Here is an 18,352-nt window from a genome sequence, read left to right on the forward strand (position 1 = left end):
CTCTAGTTAAGTATCATTCTCCAGTTAAACTAAGAGCAAGTAGATTGGATTTGATTTGTCCGCTAAAGCAACTATATAGTGAGAATTACAATCTGACAGTGTTTAGAATTGTTTTCTATGCTGTATTGTTGTTGATTCCTTGTATTTTCAGCTTCTACTAGTTATTGTAGGGCAAAATATGGTTTGTTTTAACTGGTTTGAATGTTTCAGAGGAAATATATGGATTTAAATTTAAAAAACCAAGTACACAAATCTTATCTATTCCAAGGCTGAAGCTTGGCATTGAAAGGTAGTTGCAGAATTCAATATAAACTTGAAGTGAAAATCTTCTTATGCCAAAATCCAGTGTTACTTATCCTTTGGTCCTAGAGCTTTTAGCAACAAATTGTTGGTAAGGGAAAAAATAGGGAAGGGGAGGTTCTTTTTAAAACATTTATTGCTGTCAAGCAAATTGCTTTGCTGTGTCCCATCTGCTGAAGTTGGATTTCATATCAGCTCTGCTCTATTTTGCCTTTTTGCTGTTTCTTTTTTGTATTTACTGCAAATTTACTTTTTTACATTTATTGTAAATCTGCCAGTAGCTCTTGGTAAAATTGCTTTTCTTTCACATCTTCTGAAAATTCAAGTGCTGGAGCTAAAAAGTATAAAAATGAAAGATGATCCTTCTCTGAGGGCAAGGCATAGCCATTGTCTGCTGTTATTTGTTTGGACCAAAAAGCCATCTTTTTGCTGCCACTAGACATTGTGGTACCAATATACATTGCTACCTAAGGGTTGTTTGTGTTTGTGTGTGTGTGTCTGTCCATCTGTCTGTCCATCCACACATATCACTCTCATGGCTTTATTATTGCAACCCTCTACATAGGACCACTGGGAAGCTTCAACTGGTTTGCTTGCCTGATCAGATTAGTGCATTTCAAGGTACTGGTTATGATGGCACAATGTCTAATGTGACATAGTGGCCCAGTTATAAGTGGAACCACTTTTTTCTTGTGGTACAGTATCTGTATGGTTAATACAAGTCAACAGATTTTGGGCACAATGTCTTTTCAATTAAAAAAGTCATATTTTTTGGAACCCAAGAAGCACACATTCTGTCACCTGCCCTCAGGAAAGAGGTTCTCCATGAAATCCAGATGGCTCCCATCCTCATAGCATACTGCTGGACTTTGATCACCTGGTTGTTTTCCCAAGCTTTCAGTTAGGGTGGCTGGGTTCCCTTGTGAGTTCTGTTGTTGGCCAGACTCTCCATCCTGTTCATTACTCTGTTTTTGTGAGCTTTGGTTTTTGAAGTATGTTGGGGTTGTGTTATTATATTATAATCCACCCAAATAGTTCAGAGCTGAGCGACACTTAAATTGAATAAATTTTGTTCCAATCCTGGCTCTTAAGAGTTATTCTTGTAGATGTTGTTGCACCTATGAATATTCCAATTTCGTACTACCGTGTTTTCCTGAAAGTAAACCCACCCCCGAAAGTAAGCCCAGCTGATTTTTTGGGGGTGGGCCTAAGCCCACCCACCCCGAAAATAAGCCCTACTTAAGGGCCTGCACAGACGGCCTGCCTCTGTGACGAGGCAAAGCCGATGGGGGAGGGGGGATCTGACTCATGGTACCAGTATACCTGTTCCTTACCGCCGCCTGGCTTGTTCCACGGCCTCATGGCAGCGGCATTGGGCACAACGTGCAAGGCGACAAACGGCTGGTTTTGGCACAACACAGCCGTTTGCCGACGGCCACGGCCATTTGTTGCCTCGTGCGTCACGCCCAATGCCGCTGCCATGAGGCCTGGCAGATCCTCCCCCTTCTGACCCACGTGCAGTTATACTGGTTCCTTACCGCCACCCAGCTTGTTCCGCAGCCTCATGGCAGTGGCATTGGGCAGGAGGTGGCAAACAGCTGCTTTCAGAGCAACGCGATCGTTTGACACCTCGTGCATCGTGCCCAATGCCGCTGCCAGGCCTACCGTACGTTAACTAACCCCCACTGCCCCCCAACCCTAATGGGAGATGGGAAGCCCTGGGAGGGAAAATGGAAAAACTTGGGTGGGAAAAAAATTGGGGGGAAAAGCTCAATCAGAACTTTCTAACTTCTTGAGATCTTGCGAGAAGTTAGAAAGTCTGATTGAATTTTTTTTTTTACCGGTAGTCCCACAAACATGTGACGAAGGCTGAGAAGCGAATGGAGAGACGCAATACAGCTGAAAGGCAGGTTAGTAAAAAAAAACGCTTGGGGGAGGTGAGGGTATCGGGGGGGGGGTGCGGCAACCTTATCCTGCACGGCTTCGGCAGGTATCTGGCAGGCAGAGGGAAGCAACTCCCCCCCACAGCAATCTTACCCTGTGCGGCTTCGGGAGGTGTCTGGCAGGCGGAGGGAAGCAACTCCACCCTCCCGCCATCTGCCTCACCACCTCACCTCATGGTGGCAGTGGCGGCAGCTGGCCAGGCAGAAAATCCAGGGGGAGCAGCTGGTAGAGGCCAAAAGCACCCAGCCGGCATGAGAGCGGCAGCGCCCACCCTTAGCCCAGCGCCTGCAGCACCAAGTAGGTGTGCAGGCTGGTGCTTAGCAGCCCAAAGGCAGAGGCATAGGCAGTGTGGTTTTACCAATGGCCGCTGGCAAAGGGCCCTGGCAGGCAGGCAGGCGGCAGGACAGCACTCCGGATCTGGGCCAACTCGCCCCACACCACTTGGAAACCTTTCCACCGCCACCCACCATGGCCACACTGGTACCGTGCCTGTTCCACCATGCTCTCGTTGCCACATTGCTTCTCCACCCCATGCACAGGCCCCGCCCCACCCCCATGCACTTGTGGCCTACTGGTACAGGTACTGGCAAAAAGCCTTCCCTGAAAGTAAAACCTAGTGCTTACTTCAGAGCCCAAAAGAAAGTAAGACAGGGTCTTACTTTTGGGAAAACACAGTAGCTGCCTATTAATCAGGGTCATCTGAAGCAATCCTGTCATGTGAAGTAGGAGCAAGAGTCTATTTCTATCATTACTCCTTTCTGGATGTTCCATCTTCTGAATCCTCTTCCTCCCTTAACAGGGAATCAGCAGTGAATCCATTCTCTCTAGTGTGGGCAAGCTCACTGTCAACAACAAAATTATCTCTCTGATGTCAGAACACATCCATAGGACAGTCCACTGAGAACTGCTCAGAGTATCACACAAAGAATCCTGGCCAGGGCAGCAAGCTTCTCTTTAGGATCTCATGCTTTAGATAGCATGTTGGGAGAGAATGGGAAACCAAGGAATAAGGGTTAATATTAATTCATTCTTCATTCCAGGCACTGTCCAAAGTGAATAGTTTTTGTTCCTAATTGTAAGGCAGTCCTGCTGTAAGGCCTAAACACAAATACTTCTAAGTCCTAAGCAAAAAAAGCCTCAAAAATATTAAATACTGTCTGACTATTTGTTTAGGCAGTCTACTTAATGACTGAGACTTATTCCCTCAATGACAGAGACTGAGAGATGCTACGTTCAAAATAATATTTCCAGTATTATCACAGAGAAGCCTAATAGTCTATCAGTTTTTCTGTTCTGGTCCATTATGTCCATAGCTCACTTTCCAGATGAAAGACTAGTTTTTAATATAAAATGAATGTGCTGAACTTGCTATTGGGATTAGCAATTCCTTATAGCTTCTTAAGTGTTTAGATTATGCAAGAAAGTTTCTTAAAGTCAAGAAAGGATTTAACTCAACACTTTCTGTTAAAAACAATACAGATATTCATATATTGTCAGTTTTGGGCAGCACAATTTTTCCCAAACCAGCTTGTGTAATTCAGAAATGAAACATAATATACCACTGGGAACATATATATAACTGGAATATTCAAAGTACTTTTATCATTTTTTTTAGTAACAGTGCAAAACACTAAAAAAAACCACCATTTGCTTCTCATGTAACAAAGACTGTCTCTAATATTCTATCAATTAGCTATCCATATGAGCCTTAGGAGAAAGTTCTCGATTGTGGTTGAATATGCTGGATAATTAGTGAAGATATTTATTTCAGTCTATAGTCCACTTATTCAAATCCAAGCTGGTCTAGGATAAATGGCTTATGAAATTAAACAGTAAACCAATTAGTTCCCAAAGTGGTTGCTCTTTAAATAAAAGACAAAAATGTATTGCTGATATATTACAGAATGCATTCTATTGCATAAAATATAAAATAGCATGTTTATTTCTGCTTGCTGAAAAACTCTTTTGTTTGACACACAGCTTGATAGTGTAACCTCCAGAATGTCAACTAGCAGGACATAATAATCTATGTTGATCTGTTAATGGAAAAATCTGAATTTGCTGAAGTGCTTCAGTCAACTGAATGACCACCAGGAAAATCTTGAATTGTGATCTGATGTAAAATGCCCTTATTATTAAAGACAAACAGACCACCCCCATAGAATTCCTTGTCTTCCAGATCATCATACTCTTTAGCATTTAAAGGTTTGCGTTAGATATAAACATACACTATTGCACAAATACACACAAGTTCTCCTTACTCTTAATTCTGTAATATAATCTGGTATAAAATAGCTGCATTATGATGTCTGAACTACAGGCTCAGTAGTTAGAGAATGCTGTACAGCTGGCTAATTCACTGTTCACTCCAGCTTGATTCTGAACAGTTCAAAGTTGACTCAGCCTTTCATCATTCTGATGTCAGTAAAATGAGGGCCCAGATTGTTGAGGGGCAAGATGCTGACTCTGTAAATCATTTAGAGGGCTGTAAAGCACCGTGAAGCAGTATATAAGCTGAAGTGCTATTGCTAAGTGCTATTGCTATTGAACTATTTCCTTCTTTAAGAATTTATTCTCATAGTATTAATAAATCACAAATGTTAATTTCAATTTAATGTGAAAAATCATTAAAAGGGAAATTAGTTTCACTTCTGGACACTCCAAATCAGAGCACAATGCCTAATTCAAGTCCAATTTATCATGATGATATTTACTTTTTTATATAACAAAAAGGACACTTTAGTCTTCTGCTAAGTGGAGCTTGGCATTTTTTCTTTCCACAACACATTTCAAAGGAGAAAACAGATATTGATCTTTGAGCCAATTTGCAAAATACAGATTATCAAGTTGAAATAGAACAGCCATCTACAGTAGGATCTGACTAGAGAATTTTCTGCAACCTTTGCCACTGACCCAACAGTGGTGATTGCTATATGAAGCCTCTTGTCCGACCTGAAAATATACACTCATAGGAAACCTTTAGTATGCACTGTGTTGTTTCCCAGGCATGTGCTATATTTTTTTATATATAGTTACATATTCATTTTTTAAAAATATATTTAAATAAATTTCTGAATGTTTCCAGTGGTGCCTGCCTATTGAAAAAAGTTTCCAATGACTGACATACCAGTAGTTGAGATTAAGCAGGATCATTTTTTTCTCCACCAGAGACAGCAAACCTTTTCAGAAAGAAAGCTAACATTACCAGAAATCAGGATGTTTTTTAAAGCTTTGTTTTTTTGTATGACATGTCTCTATGGCAGACTTGAGTGTGTAAAGCTGGAGGTAATTAACTCTTACATAACCAAGAGCCATGTCCCACTAATGGGGATGTATATTATGTTTATACCTAATGTTTTATGACTGAATCTGGAGCCTGCAAGCAAAGCAGCTTTTCACAGCACGTATTTATGACAGAATGGCAAGTTTGGTAGAGCACAAGACTACTGAAATAAAAGCAAACTATATCGACAAAAAGTGTTTGATCATGGTCTCTAATGGTATCTTTTGTAGACAATATATACATGATAAATGATACTGTGGCCTGCTAGATTTGTAATTGATTAAACAATCATATCCAAAATTATATGCAGATGTCTCTAAATCATTAGGAAACTATTGGGAATTACGGAAGTCACCTTGGACAATATTTTAAATCTGTTGCTATTCAATAGATTTATAAACAAACATTATACATTATAAACAAAATGATGAAATTGAAGGGATGCTTATCAAAATTTACCATGCTACAGAATTAGCTAATATCCAAGTAGACAAAAGCCACCATTCCATGACTTTTGCAACGTCACCAAAATTAAAAGCAACATACAACCCAAATCACAACAGCGAAAGACAGAAAAATAAGACCATCAACAGTTACATATGTTACTGAAAAGCTCAAAAACGTGACATTTTTTTCATAATTCCCCAAAAGCTGAATCAGACTGATCTCACTGGACAACCCAAGGTTTTCCTTCCTGAACCCTTTTCAGTGTACCTTACAGATTTTTGGTTGCTAATCACTAAAATAATGTGTAATTTAACCTATCACATATCGTTTTATAAAAATCTTGTTTTTACACAATGGCAATGTACACTGTTCAGAGCCTGTTGGCTAAGCTACTTTGATTTGTTTTAGGAGCCAGGCAGTCTAAAAATCAATTAAATAAATAAAAAAGTGAATCCCTCCCAAACAATACAATAGGCTGAGCCAAATCTGGTCAGAAAAGGTGATCCTTGTGGTACCCTGATGCCAAATCATGAAGAGCTTTACAAGTTAGCACAGCAGTTTAAATTGTGTTCAGAATGGAATCAGCAATTAGTGCACATCTATTTTTTAAAGCATGTTTGATCTGGAAAAACAAAGCTGTTTAGAGATGCTAGGCAAACGAAAATAGGAAAGTACTTTATTGCACATTATAATAAAATAATATAAAGACTAATATTTCAAACTTAAAGGTGCATATATGCACGCAAGAGGAAAATCAAGCATACAGATGCAATGTAAGATTTACAGATTATCCCAAAGCTGCTTTTTTCAAAAGGCAACTGGACTTTGTTTTTCCCTTAAGACATTTTGTTTCTCATTCAAGAAGCTTCTTCTGTTCTCACTTCTTCAGTCAGAACTGAAGAAGCGTATTGGATGAGAAACAAAATATCTTCAAGGAAAAATAAGGACAACCATGACCTCGATGACTGAGAATCTACATAGACAGATTTAAAGATTAGTTTCCAGAACACACTGAAAAATTTAACATTTCCAGTAATATATCCTTGAAATTTCTTAAGGACTATGAGTACATGTACCGTATAATGGCTGAGTTCATGTATGGTGCTAAACCATCATATAATTTGAGTTTGGATTGTGGTTTGTAAACAATGACATGATTTACTGCAGTGTTCTATTTGTATAGCAACTGATTTTTACATTGGCATTTTTTCAAATTTGTCATATTTATTTATACATATTGCAGAAAAAAACCTTAGGAAAGGAATATAATTTCTACACATTTAAATAATGTGGTAATACTATTATTAATGGTATACACATGTACCGTATGTGTTCTGAGAGATACAATATACTCCTTTTCAGCATTTGCACTGGAATGACAATATATATAGCAGAGTTTGGTGATGAAACATTGACTATTAGCAAAATAAAAGTTTCATATATTGAAGAGGATCCCAATACATAATAAAGAGATCCACAACGTTCATATGATCATAATTGGCAGAAAGGCATCTATTGGAAAAGCAGAAGTTAGAGTACATAGATTGGATTCATGATTTATCTCAGGATTTATTTATAACATAAATAAAAAATAAATAAAATAAAATAGCTTAAGAGCTGCCATCTGTTAAATAAATAGCTTAAGGGCCAAATGTGGCTATATGGCAATATACCACAACATTTGTATGTGCAATTAAATGTCAGGTTTGGACCGAGATTATTAGATTTGTTTTAGATGTCAATGTTAACATGACATGTAATTTCTTAGTAGTTACATACATATTGGGGCTGCATGTCAGATACCTAACACATTATTGGACAACAGATAGATAAGATGTGCTTATATACTTTTACTTTAAAAGCAAAAAAATCAAATTCACTATATGTTTTCAGGAAGAAGGTGGAAAAGGTACCATTTCCTTTTTTCAGCATCACTCAAAATACTGAGCAACAAAGCAATGAAATTTGGAGATTAACAGCCAGTTCCAATATCAAGTCTTATAGTACAGAAGGAAAATATTTTAGAAGGATGGGAAAGTTTTGTCCATTTCTATATAGTATTATACACAATTCTAAACTCTCATTACCTAGGCACAAATACATTGAATCGAAACAGACTGACTTCCAGAGAGAGAGATATTGTGTTACATTATTATTGTGTTCTAGAGCAAGGTTTTACAAGCTTTTCACAGATTGTACCACTTTTAGGATATGGCTTTTTATTGTTTTAATGATTGCATTCTCTCAGCTGCCCAGATTTATATAGACTGGAGTGGTTTATAAATTTAATAAATAAAGTAGGAGAGATTCCTTCATATCTTAATGGAAATGTGAAGAACAAAAATCACTGAGTGAAAAGTCATCTATATATTGCTAAAACTCTTGTATCTATAACCTTTAACTGGGCACAACAGAGCATTGTAGGCAACAATTTTTGAAACAAGGTACCTCAAATAGGCTAACTTATAGTATGCATCCAAAATCCAAGACCATGACTTCCATAGAATTGAAATTTGGAATTCTATAAAACATTTTAAGACATAAAAATTATCATAAATCATTTTGGCATAATACAAAATGTGATAAAACATTTCCTGTGGACAACTATTTATGTTTAACTTTGCCATACAGTTCAACAAGGGCTACTTTCTAGGTAGATACATATCTGAATATCTCCTTGAAATTTTAAAAACGTTTGTGGTGAAGGCAGTATATTGGAAGCTCTGTCATTGTTGAAGGCATTGAGGAATCTGGTAAGGAGATATGTCTGAAACAATGATCTAGCTGGTCATGGATTGTCTAGTATAAATATAAAACTAAGCCCAAAGGCTAAACTCGGAAATAGGAAGTTCACAGTGATAGCAATTTTTTTGCAATGAGCTAGTGTTCTGTTTGTGTTCTGCTTCTGTTTGTGGGGAACTGCATATGTTTTATGTAGGAGAACATTTGAAAATGTATGCAGTTTTTTAAAGCTTATCACTTCCTTCTGCCTCATTAACAGGCCAAGCATAGGGAAATAGTACACCCTGCTGGGGGTTAATCAGTAGGAACTACAGTAATATTCTACATGTGTTTTAAGTTTGTACTGTACTCCATGTTTTCTAGAACTTTCATTCTGCTGCATGGGAATTTTAGTTACAACATATTTGGAAGGTGCCAGGTTGCTCTCTAAGCAATATTTTTCTAATAATGTTTGTGGCAATCCCAACATGCTTCCTTATGGTAAAGAAATACTGTACTGTATGCCTGCTACCTTTCTGCATAATTATATAATATGGGATCTTATCTAAAATAAGCCCACAAGGTTCATCTGGATCTACTGTAATTTATGCATTCTTATATTTAGTGACACCAAAAAATCAATAAAAGTTGTTAGAAAAGCGAATTAGAGGCTAGAGAGATTTATTTATTAAATTATTTGGATGACAGTAGATCAGATCAGAATGGCTCTTAACTGAATTAGAAATAGGAAATTAATTTACAAGAGTAAGCCATACATAAATCCTTCACTTTAGTCAGTGTATTGTATAGAAATTGTATTTCAATTTTGTCAACTAAGACAATTCAGGTGGTAAGGTAATAGGGGAACTCAGGCACAAAACAGGCTATGTAGAAAGTAAACACAGGGTCAGTCAAAATGGACTCAAATGTCTATAAACCAATGCACAGAATATGAGTAATAAACAGGATGAATTAGAAATTCAAGTAAACAAGGGTAGATATGATATTGTTGCCATTATGGAAACTTGGTGGGATGAAACCAACAAATGGAATATACAGCTATAGGGATTTAAATTATTTAAAAGAAAGAGACCAAATAAAAGAGGTGAAGTTGCACTATATGCAAGAAATAACTATATTTCTACAGAAATAGAGCACAACAATGATGAAAACTGTCTTGAATGTATTTGGATCAATATAAAAGGGGGGGAAATGACATTGCAATAGGTGTATAATATAGGCCAGTGATGGCGAACCTTTTAGAGACCGAGTGCCCAAACTGCAACCCAAAACCCACTTATGCATCATTGGGTGCCGGGTGGGTGTGGCCCATTGGCTGGGTGTGGCCCATTGGGTAGGTGTGGCTGCGATGGTAACGGCAGACTGGGTGGGACTCAAAAGTTCAATTAATCAATTCCAACTTTGCAAGATCTTTTTTTTTCCCGCGAGAAGTTGAAATTGACTGATTGATTGAACCTTCTTTTTTTTGCACATGGCGGCGGAGGCCTAAAGCAAAAAGATTTGATAAAACCCAACTGAAGGCCTAGGACTGGGGTGACGGCACGCATGCCCACAGAGAGGGCTCTGAGTGCCGCCTCTGGCACCCGTGCCATAGGTTCGCCACCACTGCTATAGGCCAGGGCTTTTCAGCCTTTTCATAGATTGTACCACTTTTAGGACATGGCAATATTCAAAGACCACCAGTGCTTAGCAAGGTGTCAAAAACTTGATGACTAAAAAAAGGGGGGGAGGGAATTTTGGGTTGTACTAATTAGATTGATTTGTTGTTATAGAAATGGCTAGTTTATACTATTATGGAAAAGTAAAATGTTGAGGTTTGATGTTAATGCTTCATTCTACTGCAACGAGGAAGTTGAAAGTCAATGCCTTTTCTTTTCTTTTTCCCTTCTCCCCCTCACTTTTCTTTCCCTTTTTCCTCCACACTGTGTCCTACTATTTGCTTTATATTTTTGTATTTTATTCTATAATCTAATAAAATGTTACAAACTGTAAAAAAAAAAAAAAGTACCAGTTTTACTCCTCCTTTTATATCCTCTCCTCTCACCCTCCTCCTTTTATATCCTCTCTTCACTCCCCCCCTCCTCCTCCTTTTATATCCTCTCCTCTCTCCCTCCTCTCTTCCAGGTGCACTGGAAGCGCTGATCAGCTGCAAGTGCGCCCCCCGATCCTGGGCTCTCAGTAGAGCCCTGGCAACAGCACTGCTCCGGCTGAATCTCTGCCCGATGCCTGCGTGTGGCTGCTAGCCACCCTCACCCCCGCTGCCGGAAGTGCTGATCAGCTGTATCTGCACGTGCGGATCCTGGGTTCTCAACAGAGCCCTAGCAACAGTGCAGCTCCAGCTGACTCTCCCCCAGGCCTCTTTGGCACTGCCACTTCAGCTCATCCACTTTTACATTTTTTTTACAGTGCTTTTCAACCTGTGATACACGTACCACCTGCCAGGTGCCAAAGTACCAACAGTGGCATGCATACCACGGGTTGAAAAGCCCTCTTCTAGAGCATGTGAACAATGTAATTCCTATTAAAGACTGGAAACAGAAGATGCCAGATATAGACATAATGATATTCTGCATAATGGTTACCAACTTACATTCTTTGAGGTCATAATAAATATTCTTAATCAAAATACATTCTGAAAACTTTAACATACTTAAATACAGAGATTCAATAAAACTGACAAATACTAGAATAATTTATTTTAAAAAGTGAAATGTTTATTTTAGCTATTGCATTCTAGAGGCCAAAGTGAATATAACAATTCTAGGCAGTGCAGTAATTGTGGCATATCTATTTGAACTAGTGTAGTGTAATTGATCAAATGCCAGCAGTTTCTTTAAGAAAGGTCATATTAGTTATCAAACTTTATTTCCCTTAACAAAATTAAATTCAACTACAATGATGGAAGCAGCATTACTAAGAATTGAGAAGTCAGGGCAGCCATGTTTGATTCTGGTGTGCCTATATGAAGAGGCCATCTCAATGATATGCCAGTTAAATGTGTAAGTAAAATTTTGAAAAGCATTCATCTGTCAAAGGTAACTTCTCAAAATCTTATCCTCACAAAAGGGAAAACAAGTGCAATGCAACTACAGAGATGGTTTATTTAAAACAAGGTTTTAACATTTCAATTTATCCTCAATCTATTCAACCAACAGAAAAGATAATTTGGTAAACAGTTATGTATTATGGGAGGCCTCCAGACTAGATAAGACTTTCACAAAACATTCTTTGAACTAACAATATATTATTTCTCCCAACATAACCATTACATTCTAATCCAATATAACAAGAATAAAAATTAGGGCAAGAAGGGAATACTTTAAAATGAGAACCCATGTTGATTTCAGTTTTGAAATAAAATCCTGAAACATTATCTTATGTGCGAGTGAAACTGCTGGAAATATTCCACAACCTAGGTATCAATGAATCAAAATTGTTTCCTCTTTTTTTAGGAAAGTGGAAGAAACTAGTTCCATGTATTTTATAAAGGTAGCTCTAGGTTCATTATAAGTCTTGTATGACTTCTGCCTAGAGTAGTCCCCTGGCAAGATAGGTGGCAAATACCTTTAACAAAAAAAATTCAAATTAAGACATGAAGGTATTTCAAAAAATACTATAATTAAATATAAATACATGTATCGTACAATTCAATGCAAACCTAGATATTTAAAATGTTCTGCTTGCTCTCTATAGATCTCTCAGCTGCAATATTTTATCACCAATTTAAAAAAAGAAATAAAGAATGCCACCTGATCTTCAGAAAAATGATTTTGTATAAACCTGTGTTTTAAAACTACCGTGTTTCCCCAAAAGTAAAACCCTGTCTTATATTATTTTTGCCTCCAAAAGAGGCATTAGGCCTTAATTTTGGGGGTGTCTTATATTTTTTGTGACACCTCCCTCACTTCGGCGTCACCAACAGCCCCATCCAGCAGCCCACATAGCTGCCGACCCACTTCTGCTGCGGCCACTCGTGGCATGAGGCCACGCAGCACATTGCACCAGTGCCACGAGGTGAGGCAGGTGGGGGAGGGGTGGAGCTGCCCCCCTGCCAGGCCATTCCTTGATCTGCAACTTTCACTCCCCTCCCGAGCAGAATCTTTTTTTTTTCCCACAAGAAGTTGGAAGGTCTGACTGAACTTTTTTTAGTCCCACAAACTCCGTTTCCCTGCAGGAGAAGAGAAACACACCAGAGCTGGAAAGCAGGTTAGCAAAGAAATGCTTTCGGGAAGAGGGAGGAGCTGCGCCGAGAGGAGAAGCGGTAGGAAACAGGGTTGCCATTTCCAGAAGGGAGAAGGGAGACGCGGGGCAATGCAGGCAGCAAGCAAGTGTTCTCTGCTCTGCATCCCTGCGCAGAGCTGCTGCCTTCTCCGTGAGACAGGCGACAAAGGGCTGGCAGAAGCAGGTAGCTGGGAGAGTTGGCGGAGGACAAAGAGGCAGCGGCTGCGCCTGGGCATGTGATCTGCGGGGCAAAGCTTAAAGAAAGCCCCTCCAGCGGTGCACAGCAGCAGCGGAGCCATTCGCCATCACTCCCCCATGGCAGTCCAGCTCAGGAGGGAGTGAAAGGTCGCTCCACCCCTCCACCTGCCTCCCCTCATTGTGGCAGCAGCGACGCAATGTGATGTGCAGCCCCCTGCCCCATTGCGGCAACGAGGTGTGACAGAGTGGGCAGGGTCCTAACTAGGGCTTATTTTGGGGGTAAGGCTTATATTAGCCCTCCCAAAAAGTTAGGGTAGGTCTTAATTTGGGGAGGTGCTTATATTCGGGGAAACACGGCATTAAATGTTGACTCATGCTTTCCATTCATGTTTGCCTACAAAACTCTAGGTAATTTTACATAAAAGATAGCTTTTCATTCATCAAAATGATTAATTGAAAGTTTGCTCTTTATCATAGTTTATTAAGTGGCTTTATTCAACACATAATTCAGAAATTGTAATACAGCTTTCTTTATATTGTCTAGTTTGTTGGTATATGAGAAATTCAAGATAGAAAATTCCAGTGTTAATAAAATTTAATACCTATCAGGATTATCATGGATTATAATAGACTATCTTCTCTTAACTACCTCAGGAAATTATCTCTGAATTTCTCCATGTAGCGTGTTGGTCTTTCACAAAAATGGAGGGAAGAGTGTCTTCACACTGTATTTTGGGAAGTAGTCTATAAACAGTCTTCTTTAATTAACAAGAAAATAATTTTATTGAATTATTTTTAAGACTGAAAAAAAGAATGGTACATTTGAATTCACTCTTGCTCTCTTATTGCATCAACATTACAATAAGAAACTATTTTTCAACTATTTTAAGGATCTGCTTATAGCAACACAATGAGCAAACAAAAAATCAGAACACACAAAGAGTTTACAAAAATATAATTTCACACCATGTGCAGAAGCATACGGGGAGACATTGATCCAATAATCTAATAGGTTTCCACATGCATATTCAAATAGCATATGTGCTAATTGATGGCTTAAGGTCAGTAAGATTTATCCCATCCATATGGCTGGGCTCAACTGGCACAAAATATAAATATAGGATTCATAAATGTCTCAGTTCGACATGGTACACCAGAAATGTCTTAGGTCCAGATCACACTGAATGAAATGAGACATGCCTACAAACTGAATGAAATGAGACATGCCTACAAACTAATCTCCCATTTACCATAGATAAAACTGGTAAAGGGTGAGTTTCAAGCATATTGTTTATTTTTAATGTACATTTCTCACTCTAGGAATATTAATATCAAAGCTAAAAGGGCATGTAATCACTAAGAACTCTTACATATATTTCAACTTTTTATATTTAATTTGGAAAAATAGTCCACTCCATAGCTTTTAACAGTTGTTTGATCTACTATTCTACCCTACTTACAATAAATACACAGACTGATTTTGATTGACATTTCACTACATACTAGTTAATTCAGTAACGCTATATTCACTTATTTATTCAATCAATCACATTTATATGGCCACCCATCTCACAACAAGCGACTCTGGGTGGCATACAATAATGGTTACTAATAATGGTACATCATTAAACCATTATTAAGTAACTTGTAAATCTCTTTGTAGATGGGAAGATAACAATTTATATCTTTCTATATTGAAAAACAGGTGATGAAAAAAGAAACTAGTTCATAACTAGGGTCAAGTATTTTCATGGTAATTCTTATGCAGCGAAATCATAGATTTTAACACTATCATGATAGTAAATTATGATGGTGCTTTTGTGTCACTTTTTCATGCTGAACTTTTTTACATATTGTAAAACGTCCCAGTGAGTTAGAAGGTATTATTAAAAAAATAACATTTCTCTTAATTTCTTTCAGGGAAGCACAGTGATCATTTGACAATGCATAAGTCACACCATGACTATTAAACTGATGAATGTTGAAGAAAAAACATCTACAGAATCACACTAAATGCTAATATTGACTTTTAAAACTGGTGTTCAAAGTTCTAAAATAAACATAATAAAATGATCACATTCTAAAGGTTCAGTGCATTCAGCAGCTATAATTTTGTTGCTTATTCATCTAAGTTGACTTTCAAAAATAACACACTAGTTCATCAAAATATACATTTTGCATTTGCTTTTAAATTAAAATAATAAAAAACAATTAAAGAATTATCAATTGATAGTGTGACTAATTTTCAAAATCATCTACAGCATATAATTTAAAGAGTCAAGATGCCAAGACAAAGCATGTGGCAAGCCTACAGATTTCATGCAGCATGTGTAGCGCAGGTTTTCACCTTCAAATATCAGTCTTCTTCCAAATAGTATAAAATACCCATCTAAAAAATAGTCAAGGAATCCAATATTTTGTGTTTTCTCATAAGCTTAGTTTCCCAACATGTATAAGAAAATATGTCAAAATAAATCTTCATTACTTTCAAAATAAAACAAGAAATTCATTTTAGCATGCTTCATCTTTTACATCTCAGATATAATTTTTTTTAACAAATGGTTTTTTTAACAAATGCAGAAATTCTTTGATGATTCATTAAGACACTAAAATTATGATTACTGAAGCCTCAAGAAAACTCAGCTTACATTAAAAAGTTCTAACAGAATGTTAGTGTGTACAAATATTTGTATACTTGCAGGATTATGAGTTCTTGCCCAAGAATTTCTTATATTAAGACAGTACACTGTGTTAAACTATAATATACTTTTAGGCTTAATGTGTCAGCTATGACTTAGCACCAACTGAAATAGGAATGTTAACAAACATGGTTTCTTACTGAAGGATACAGCTCCATGTATGAGGGAACACATACAACTTCTTTTGAGAATTCCACAGGACAATATAATCTGCCAAGCTGTTCTTCATAGAGAGACAAGGCTTCTGTGAGGTTGATACAATTTCCCTGCAAGGGAGCAGGAGAGAAAAAATGTGTCAAACAATCTAGCTGAAGGGCAGAGGAGGCAATTATATAAAAAGAAACATTTCATGAATTGGTTCTTTATAATTAAACAACTTTATAATGTGAGTGTGCATAAGTATAAATACATATTATAATGACTATTGCAATAAAGGTGAAGCATAAAAGGGGGAAAAACAAGAGATAATTTTTTACAAAAATGGTAACTAGACAATGTATCAAATGCAACAAAGGCTATTAAATAAATATTGGCAAAGTATACTTTTATACAGTATACAATTAGAATAATGGATATGAATGTTACAAGTGCAGATAACTAGGGATATATGTTCTTATTTTACTGCTACTAAAAAGCTTTTTGATTAAAAATACTTCATATTTTTGTTAATATTTAAAAAGTGGAAGCTATCAAAAATATTACAGAATAATAGCAAAATATTATTTAAACAAGATCAAAATATTACATAAATCTTGTATAGTAATCTAACATTATCCATTTGGTTCTGCTGTCTTTTACAAAGCATATAATTTTGCCCACATCAAATTGAGTAGAATAGTACATAAACAACCTGTGTGTATAATTTAAAAATCACAAATAGAAAAAAGGCACTAGGTAATTTATGGATAATGTACTGAGGTTGTTTAATGGCACGACCAAATCTACATAATATGAGTAATCTAATGTTTTATTTTGTAGACCATCATCCTTGTTACCCAATTCTAATCATCATCTTCAAAAATAAGTAAATCAGAAGAGACAGCATTGCAAAAAAAATTGGATGTATGAAAACTGAAATTATTTAAGATACTCAATAGGCAACATTTTATTTAGCAAAGTTCATACATTTCTTTTCCCTAACAGTATTTATATCAAGAACAGGCAATATTCCACTACATTTGATCTGTATAAATTCATGCTTTAGGATGATTTGTTTTTAATCAATTTATGCATCTGTAAAATTATATATATATTGTGCTTTTGAGGGAAAATAGTTGTGAGATGGAAGAAGTATTCAACCCTGAAAAGTTTCTTATAGTTGGCAGCTGAACTAGGGTGCATGCAAGCTCTATCCACAAAGTCTACACAGAGCACACTAACTGTGTGCAATGCCTGAAAGAGATTTAAATGCTTCAGTTGGCATACTTATAAATTTCTCTACCTTAAATTGGTGAATGCTTTCTAAACAAATATATCATGTCCTTTCAAATCTTTCTACTAATGAAACAGAAATCTCTAATACAACCAAGTATATGGATATGATAGGGTGCTTTGCTAATTCATGTCCATATTACAATTTAAAACTTTGGTGTTGCAAGTCAACAAGAATATAGGACTTTAAAATGGGCAACATGGCTCACATTTGGACAACTAACACCTGGAACTGATTGCAGCTGCAATTTAAAAGGAAAATGACTGCATTTCACTAACATAATTGAGACTGGAGGATTTTTTTAAGGAAAGCTTTTTGAAGCATTTCTCTACCTCTAAATCATCCTAGATTTTTTAAGGCTCCCCAAATATTGGCTACACTGTCTCCTGTGACAATGCTACATTTCCAGCTGGTAAAGGTTGAATTGCAGACCACAACTTTTAAACATTGACACCCTTGTTTTAGAATTTAATCACAAAGGTACTAGGATAGAAAATACCTCCGTAAGAGTCATGTACCCTGGCTCCATTCTTTATCTTGCCATGCTAGATAGAGATGATGAAGCTTTTATTCTTAATAACCCCAGAAAATGCCAAGTTAGGAAGACTGAATTTCAACTATCTAATTGGAATGACATTAAGATCTTGAGTACACCTCATGAGGCAAATAATAATAATAATAATAATAATAATAATAATAATAATAATAATAATAATAATAATAATAATAATAATAATAATAATAATAATAATAATAATAATAATAAGTAGTAGTAGTAGTAGTAGTAGTTGGAAGGGACCTTGGAGGTCATCTAGTCCTATCCCCTGCTCAGGCAGGAAACCCTATACTATTTCGGACAAATGGCTGTCCAGTCTCTTCTTAAAAACTTCCAGTGTTGGAGCATTCATTGCTTCTGGAGGCAGGTTGTTCTACTGGTTAATTGTTCTAACTGTCAGGAAGTTTCTCCTTAGTTCTAGGTTGCTTCTCTCTTTGATTAGTTTCCATCCCTTGCTTCTTGTCCTGCCTTCAGGCGCTTTGGAAAATAGCTTGACTCCCTCTTCTTTGTGGCAGCTCCTGAGATATTGA

The 18,352-nt window shown here is 37.0% G+C and overlaps 1 protein-coding gene across 1 annotated transcript in view; it reads right to left on the reverse strand.

Moving 5' to 3' along the window:
- Nucleotides 1-13,595: 13,595 nt before the first annotated feature.
- Nucleotides 13,596-18,352, reverse strand: part of SMS (spermine synthase) — a 36,662-nt gene continuing 31,905 nt past the window's right edge. The window contains exons 10-11 of the mRNA XM_015814421.1: nt 15,985-16,100; nt 13,596-15,524 (exon numbers count right to left, since the gene is read on the reverse strand). Of these exons, the coding sequence (XP_015669907.1) occupies nt 15,485-15,524; nt 15,985-16,100 (156 nt within the window). The 3' untranslated portion in view covers nt 13,596-15,484. The remainder of the gene's footprint in view (nt 15,525-15,984; nt 16,101-18,352) is intronic.

Source organism: Protobothrops mucrosquamatus, unplaced genomic scaffold (assembly GCF_001527695.2).
Source record: "Protobothrops mucrosquamatus isolate PMUCROS unplaced genomic scaffold, P.Mucros_1.0 scaffold250, whole genome shotgun sequence".
Classification (NCBI taxonomy): Eukaryota; Metazoa; Chordata; class Lepidosauria; order Squamata; family Viperidae; genus Protobothrops; species Protobothrops mucrosquamatus.